This window comes from Sinocyclocheilus rhinocerous, unplaced genomic scaffold (genome assembly GCF_001515625.1).
Source record: "Sinocyclocheilus rhinocerous isolate Xijiao unplaced genomic scaffold, SAMN03320098_v1.1 scaffold988, whole genome shotgun sequence".
In the NCBI taxonomy this organism is placed as follows: Eukaryota; Metazoa; Chordata; class Actinopteri; order Cypriniformes; family Cyprinidae; genus Sinocyclocheilus; species Sinocyclocheilus rhinocerous.
Genome location: NW_015650363.1, coordinates 165,611 through 173,990, shown reverse-complemented (window position 1 = coordinate 173,990; position 8,380 = coordinate 165,611). Strand labels below are relative to the sequence as shown.

General features: G+C 38.4%; 2 protein-coding genes across 2 annotated transcripts in view; one reads left to right on the top strand and one right to left on the bottom strand.

The window, feature by feature from the left end:
• LOC107711829 (protein FAM212B-like) overlaps positions 1-1,678 on the bottom strand; it is a 5,961-nt gene extending 4,283 nt beyond the window's left edge. The window contains exon 1 of the mRNA XM_016516872.1: positions 1,625-1,678. Within this exon, the coding sequence (XP_016372358.1) occupies positions 1,625-1,660 (36 nt within the window). The 5' untranslated portion in view covers positions 1,661-1,678. The remainder of the gene's footprint in view (positions 1-1,624) is intronic.
• An 839-nt stretch (positions 1,679-2,517) lies between these two features.
• LOC107711848 (probable ATP-dependent RNA helicase DDX20) overlaps positions 2,518-8,380 on the top strand; it is a 10,938-nt gene continuing 5,075 nt past the window's right edge. Inside the window, exons 1-10 of the mRNA XM_016516894.1 lie at positions 2,518-2,774; positions 2,963-3,057; positions 3,269-3,437; positions 4,445-4,568; positions 4,663-4,805; positions 4,917-5,055; positions 5,236-5,294; positions 6,903-6,985; positions 7,084-7,189; positions 7,550-7,651. Coding sequence (XP_016372380.1) covers positions 2,582-2,774; positions 2,963-3,057; positions 3,269-3,437; positions 4,445-4,568; positions 4,663-4,805; positions 4,917-5,055; positions 5,236-5,294; positions 6,903-6,985; positions 7,084-7,189; positions 7,550-7,651 — 1,213 coding nt within the window. The 5' untranslated portion in view covers positions 2,518-2,581. The remainder of the gene's footprint in view (positions 2,775-2,962; positions 3,058-3,268; positions 3,438-4,444; positions 4,569-4,662; positions 4,806-4,916; positions 5,056-5,235; positions 5,295-6,902; positions 6,986-7,083; positions 7,190-7,549; positions 7,652-8,380) is intronic.

The window sequence follows — 8,380 nt, the reverse complement described above, 5'->3', positions numbered from 1 at the left end:
CGTTCATTCCGTCACATTCCGCGTTACACAGTAAATTCCGTTTTTATGAATAGATTCCGGGATTCCGTCCCCATTTTCTACATCGCCCTACTTTTGCGAAGAAGCACGTTCAACGCGGACGCACAGACGGTTGTCGTGCTAATGAACACCACAGCAACCACTTGTGCGTCCGCACTGAACGCGCATCTCGCATATAAAAAGCATTTTAGGGGGCCCTTGGCTGTTGGGGGCCCAAGGCGGTCGCCTACCTTTGCCTAATGGTCAAGTCCGCCTCTGTAGCCTGCTTATGTAAGCAGTAGAGCCATAATGTCATCATAATAGTCACTTTTACAATGATAATTCTGTTTTTAAAGTTTAAAGAAGCAAATTATTGCAACTAATCACTTTTACGTATATAACTTAGCCCTGTTTGCTAGTTATGGCAAGTTCCTTGTTCACTATTTCATCAGATTCTGGCGTAGGTCCTATTTCTCATTGTGTGATGCCACTGACTTCTCCAGTGTCAGTTTCCGTTGGGATGTGCCCAGACAGACAGCAGTATTAATCAGACATCACTGACCCCACCAACAAATGATTGATGTTGTGAGTAACATCCTTGTGGCCCTGTTTCCTCATTTGGCAAGCACTCATTCTCTCACTCATTCATTTTCAATCGCAATCATACAAATAAAAGTTATTTAAATTAATATAACGTAAATAAAAAATAATAATTTAATTGTTATCTAGGATAAATAAATGAGATACGTTTTTTTTTTTAATGTCATAAGGGTTTATTGCAGCGCTTTTCTACCGCAATGTTGGATGTTTTAATCTGATCACAGAGCCAAAAGCGTGTTTTTGTTTGACAAAAATCTCACAAACTGCACTTAAAAATGACAAACAACAAGTTCTACTCTACTGCCCAAAACTCGCGTTTGAATCATCAGTGGCAACGAAAAACACAGCGGCCTCACTTGAGGGGAAGCCCCGGCTTAGGCTGCGCTGAGGCCGGGATAGAGTGAGCTGAGGCGGGCTGGACTCCGCTTCGTCCACGGTGAAAGTTGATGTATTCCCTCAGCGACCAGCACAGATCAGCTCTAGGCATGAAGAAACGGATATCGGCCTCTTTTGGAAGATCAAACAAAGTAGTTTCGCTTTCACAACGAAGGTAGGTATGTGGGGGCGTGTTCGAACGAGCCGTTTTAGGTAGGTGTGGTTAACTCTTAACTTTTATAAAGAATATCTCTTTGGTTTTGAGACTTTAGTGTTTGCAACTTTACAGATCTTCTTTATGTACCAAGAGCTTGTAACACTCCAAAGAGAAAGGAAAAATTGAAATCGCATCATATGACCCCTTTAAAACATTACAGAAGTGCCAGTGCCGGTCAATCAGCGGTCTCCTTTTCAAAAAAACCGCTGCCAATCAGTTTGCACCTTTTCTCCTGCACCGGACAACAGCTGGATAAAAATAAACAGACAGAGGTGCAAAACTGCGCAGGAGAAAGGCGTATAAAAGTGTGTTTATGAAAACATTATAATGCAAAGTCATACTAATTATGACCTACATATCTGAGAAGATTCAATAAAAACACACCTGTCCTGTAAAAGCAGAAGACAAAAGAGAAAACGATCAGGAACATCTCACCAGTTCATGTTTTAGACGCCGAAGGTTGCTGTCCATGTCACCGGGACCCGTTTTCTTTTCCCCCATAACTGCTGAATTACAAAGTAAAAAAACTGCATTAACTAAACGCAAGTTGATTCGTTAAAACTTAGTTCCTTTTGATGTCGCTATCCACTGAGTTCTTTGGTTTCTTCCGTGTTGCTTTCTGATGGTCAGTCGTGTTTGACCAGCGTTTGCTAATATAATATTCCTTTTCTATCCTCTCGCTTCTGACACACTGCTGATTACATTCAGATGACATTACAGCCCAGCACATGCGAGGAAGTACAGTCAAGCCACTGAAGTATATGGTGTCATGTAGCTTCACGTTGATTTGAAGGGAATGTTCCTGAATAGGATTTACTAACGGTTGATCGTCAACAAAACGGGTCATGCTTTCACACCAGCGATGAACGGAGGGTTCATGCATAACAATAGAGCTACAATTGTACAGCTTTAACTCAGATTTTAAGATTCACTCTGATTGGATATTAGAAGGGGGAAGAGCCTTAGTCTATTAGTAAACTTTAAAATATATAATATAACTGAAATAATAATCATAATAATGTAGAGTTGAATTCCCTGATATCTTCCAAAGCAGGCAATTGTTAAATCGTCTTTAAACTTGCTGGGACAAACTTTCAGACGACGTGTAATTACAGTTTGTGGCAGGGGATGTATTTGATGTGGTATTCAAAGTTTGCTTTAATTTAACCCCACTGAAGTCAAACGTCTCATACAGTTGTTTAAAAAAAGCTACAACTCTGCGGTTTCTTTTAGTTCTATTTCATCGCTTGTTTATGTCAACCAAGTGTGTTTGTCGCGGATGTTGCTGATATTTTAAGCGGCGTTTCTATTTCTGTGCGCAAGAGGGCGAAGTGATTCACTGCTCAATTCATTTATTCAGCGTCGAAGAACTGAACTACGTGCAATAGAAATATGGCGGCATCCATGAACGCAGCGCATGAGCTGCAAACCAGAACCCGGACAGAAGATGTTCTGACTAACGGGGGTGTCGAGTTCAGCTCTTTACTCCTCTCAAAACCTGTGCTTGAGGGTTTATCTGCCTCTGGCTTTCAGAGACCGTCCCCCATCCAGCTGAAGGCAATCCCGCTGGGAAGATGTGGACTCGGTAAGGGACCCGTTCCAAAACAAGCATAAACCAACAGTCTTGCCGTTATTCACATACCAAAACTAACTGCTCTTTAATGACAGGGGTGTAATGTGACATTCAAAAATATAGTACATCAATGAAAACGTTGTGCCTGTATTTCATGCACCTGGAAATAATGTTGTTTATTGACGTTTTCTTCTGTCCAGATCTTATTGTTCAAGCCAAGTCTGGCACAGGAAAGACCTGTGTGTTCACCACCATCGCTTTGGACTCCCTTATATTGGAAAACACAACCACACAGGTATTACTTTTTCCAATATGCAGCGGAATGTAATGTGTTACTAAAAATAATGTCCTTTCTTATAGGACCTATAAGATTTTTTTTTATATAAAACGGAATAAAGGAACTATGGAGATTTGAAAGACTCGTCTATCTTTTGATGTTAAATGTAAGCACCCAAAACACGAATGTGCCTGGTTGACAATAATGTGCCCTTCTCTTGTCCCATCAGGTGCTGGTTTTGGCCCCCACTCGGGAGATTGCGGTGCAGATTCATGCTGTTGTCATGGCAATAGGCAGCGCTATGGAGGGCTTGGAGTGTCATGTGTTCATCGGTGGCCGACCCATCAGTCAAGACAAATTTCACCTGAAGAAATGCCACATTGCCATTGGTTCACCAGGTATGAGCTAGTTGAAATTCTTACTGGACCGATATGTTAGATTGATTATTATAACTGTAACTTAACTTAAGTTTAAGTTTAGATTTGCTAATATTGCATATTTAGATGTCTTTGTTCATGTTTAGGCTTGATAACGTTGTGGCTTCATTACTTAGTTATTTAAAGTTGATGTGTGTTTATTGTGCCGCTAACATCAAAATTTTTTCACTGAACACTTCTCTGCTCTGCCATTGGTCTGTCTGTTAGATAGTCCCACACCAAACTGAACCATTGGTTGCTTTTGCTCTGATCAGACTGCTCAAATAAACAGCAAAGTTCTATAGTTTCACTGAGCCGTAGTTGTCACACTTTTTGTGAAAATCATCTTATCAGTAGCTATCTGTAACTTTTATGGCATCTAAAATTTGGCATGAAGTTAAAATTCAACCCTATCTATTTTCCAAATGAGTGTTATTTATCTTATTATAAACAATTCATTAATGCATTTTTCATTCTTTTGGAACTTTTTAATCACAATGTCTTGATTCAGCCTTCCAAAATGACAGACTTCTGTCTGGTGACATAAGCTGGACTCTCCAGTCATTTAATCTGCTTAAACTCCTCGTCTTTCTTACAATCAACTGCAAGCTCACATTCAGATCTGCCACCATCCAATCAACACCCGATGGATTGATCCAAGTGCTGCTGATTTTATTTATTTATTTATTTGCCTGTTTTAATGGTTCAGTTCATTCGGACGTTCATATGTGGACGAAAATATATGTTGCATTTCATCATGACTGATATGAAGTATTTTAACAAAAAATATGCTTGTTTTAAAATGTTTCTAATATGTTATTAAAATATGTTCTTTATTAAATAGTTAGCCAAAGTGAGATATTTGTCACTATCTAATCAGGAACTTGTCTGGAATAGTATTTAATACAGTAACTAGAGGCTTCTCTAATAGAGAGTTTGTGGTTTTTATTTTATTAGGCAGTGTTGATTAAGTTTTGTTGTATTTATAGGTCGTATAAAGCAGCTAATTGAGATGGAAGCCCTGACTACGTCCTCCATTCGCTTGTTTGTTTTGGATGAGGCTGATAAGTTGCTGGAGGACAACAGCAGCAGCAGCTTTCAGGAGCAGATCAAGTAAGTGTTGAATAGGTGGTTCTAGACTTTTCTGTATTGTTATTCATCAGGTTTGAGTTAATTGATCTTTCTGTTTTCTCTCTGTCTGTCTTAGCTGGATCTTCTCTTCTTTACCAGCAAACAAACAAATGTTGGCCCTTTCTGCCACTTACCCAGAATCTTTAGCACAACATCTGTCAAGATACATGAGAGAGCCGACGTTTGTGCGACTGAACCAAACAGACCCTGGACTCCTTGGTCAGTCTGCAGTCCTGTCTGATTTGTTGATGCGTTTCTTTCGTGTGAATACGCTTTCAAATCTGAATTGAAACGGTTTGTGTTGTTCTTGTGTTATATTCTCTCCTCCAGGACTGAAGCAGTACTATAAAATCGTGCCATCTCATTCGTTACCTCATAAAGTGTTTGAGGAGAAGGTTCAGAGTCTTCTTGAACTTTTCAGCAAAATCCCATTTAACCAAGCATTGGTATTCTCAAACCTCCATACAAGGCAAGAGCTGCCACACCTTTCCAATTACTTCCATTATTCTGAAAACATGCTGATGTGTGTGATAAGAGTAACAGATACTGTTACAGCACTGGCCATTATTATTCAAAGACTTTTATTAACAAAAGAATTGTGATCTTTATTGAAAGTAATGAAAGACTGACTTGAGCTGTTGTTCTGCAGAGCTCAGCACCTGGCTGATATCCTCTCCTCTAAAGGTTTGCCTGCGGTCTGCATCTCAGGTGAGCTTCACATTGGGTCTCTTTTAATACCTAATGAATGGTCTTGCTGTATATTGACCAGGCTTTTACTTCTAGGACAGCTTCCTAACTTAGGCCAGTTAACTTCATTAACTTAAAAGTTAACTTCGTAACTTTTATTCTTGCTGTAGTATTGTTGCCGCCGCCATATAGTGGAGACGCTGTGCGTTTCATTGTGAAAGCGAAACTACTTTGTTTGGCTTTCCAAAAGAGGACACGACTAGAAATCAGTGGTTAAGTTGTATTTACAACACTGTTCCAGAACAGTTCAACCCAAATATTCAGATGTGTGCAGCGCATTTTACGGAGGACGAGGACTGTTTCCTGGGAGAGTAGCCTACAATGCCGGTGTTCCAGTGAATTCGGTTCCCCTATTTCCCCTTCAGCGTGCATGCTGACCACAGTCTATGATGCTGACAAATAATGCATTTTTCATGTTTAAAGGATTTGCCACTGATGACAACAATTGCACACAAATGCAGACATGGTTTTATGTTTACGCGGCGTGATACGCAACGCAACGCGTAAAAAGACAGTATAAGTCATTATAATCAGTAATTATGTCCCCACTGGATGCAACAAATGCCTCGTTTATAATGGGTTTTATTGGTTTTGTCTCATCGCGCCGGGACATGGCATCACAGTATGGTGAGGGGTGTAACATTTCCGTCACACACTTGAGGAATTTCGGCCAATCACAACGCACTAGATAGCTGGCCAATCAGCACACCTCGCTTTTCAGACCTATGAGCTTTGTAAAAATCTACGCGTTTCAGAAAGGCGGGGCATAGAGGAGAAACAATAATGTACAGTATGTGGAAAATAATGTGTTTTTTTAACCTTAAACCGCATAAACACATTTCATTACACCAAATACACAAAATAATGTTCTTTTTAGCAACATCATATGACCCCTTTAAAAATACTTTGTTTCCATTTAGTGTTTTGTCATATCATATACTTTTGAAACTTTTTTGAAATGTCAGCGGTTTGATTCTGTGGGTTTGATCTCAAGTGACCTAAAATTATTAAATGTATGGTTGCAAATGATCTTGAGTCAGTTATATAATGTAAGTTCATAAAAAGTCAATAGAATTTTTTCATTTTTTAAAATATCTATGCACAATCAGCTTGTAACACTCCAAAGAGAAAGGAAAACTTGAAATCGCATCATATGACCCCTTTAAAAGTACGATTACAAAAACAAATTCTTAAAATTCTGACTATACCAAAAAGGCTTTTTTTGGTACACAAAATAAGTATTACAAATTAATAATTGATTACATAAGGGCCATTCACACAGAAAATGTTTTTGTTAAACAGTGTAAGACACAGGACAATAGACTGGAAAAAATGCAAGGTCTCTGTTTTTAAAAAGATGAACTTTTAACTTAAGCGCTGTTTTTTTTTACAGTCACATATATAAGCAATGGAAAAGCAGCACAGTGCATCTGTAGGCTGCTCACTAGGTTTTGGATCAGAATGATACAATTTAGAACGTGGGCATGTAAATGAAGGCCCAAAATGTATGAAAGCCATTATTAATGGTTATTATGTTTAAACCCCTTGATGTGTGTGTTTTGTATGTAGGTGGTTTAAGTCAGGATCAGAGGTTAGAGGCGATGTGGAAGCTGAAACAGTATCAGTGTCGAGTTTTAATATCCACTGATCTGGTGAGGCTCTGAACCTATTATAACACCTACACTGGAAAATACCCAATGTTTAATACCCAAGCAACATTTAATTTTTTATAAATCTCTCTCTTCCACAGACGTCACGTGGTATTGATGCTGAGAAGGTGAACTTGGTGATTAATCTGGATGTTCCTCAGGACTGGGAGACCTACATGCACCGTATTGGTCGTGCTGGACGATTTGGTGTGTCTAATTAAAAAACAATTAAGCACCAATATATGTGAAGCCTCTACTCTGTGGGTTTTAATTAATGTGTGTCTTGGGCATTTACATGAGAGTGCTTAATCAGAAATCATCTGCTCTGAGACAGGGTCAGAGACTGAAAGGGCAACTATGGCAATCAGTTTCATAATTAGCTGCTAAACACAAACTCCTCAAGAGCTTTTTAATGACCGCAGCACTCTAAAATCAGAATTCATAATTGGAACCTGAACGTGATGTTGTTGTGGACGAATTTAATCTTCATTCTCATTAGAATTCTAGAAATGGATACGGTCAGCAGTATTTTTCCTCTGATGGTAACCTCTGTCTGTTGTGTTTCAGGAACTCTGGGGGTTGCTGTGACCTACTGTTGCCATGGAGAGGAGGAGAACAAGATGATGGCTATTGCTCAGAAATGTTCTCTGAATCTCACTCATTTACCAGGTACAGAGGAAGGCAAACTTCTTAGTCATTTTTAAAGGAATATTCCAGGTTCTGTGCAAGTTAAGCTTGTTTGATAGCATTTGTGGCATAATGTTGATCATCACAAAAAATAATTTCCACTTTGGGTAACAGTGATGCACTCACAATGGAAGTCAGTAAAGTCACTATAGTATAAGACAAATATAAATGTATATAAATATATAAAAATTAATAGAAAGTGTAAATAAAGTTTATATATAAATATCCAATAAAATACTAACTAAAACGTAGTCAAAAGGCATAATATGCGTTGATTTAAACTTGATTTTAGTGTTTAAAAAATAGCTTGCTTACAGAGCCCTTTAAGAGATATGGTAATGGTAATTAAGATGAGATGGGAGGAAAAATTGTATTTAAATGCTTTTACAGTCTCTCGCAAAAAATTTTTGTTCGCTTGCAAATCTTTTGCATCCCCCAAGAAACTTTGTGCATTAGCAAAATTTTTGTGATAGAAATAATATGAGGTGGGAGAAAAAACTATATTTCAGTGCTTTTCAAGCGAACACAAAACTTTTGAGAGAATTCAAACGATTTGCGAGAGAACGCAGGGGAACTCAATACTTTTGTGAGAGAATGCTAAATCTTTTTTTCCATCATGCCCCTTAGGGGCTCCCTAAAGCAGAGGTTTTATATGTAATGTTTGTTTATATATATATATATATATATATATATACATTTTATATATACTAT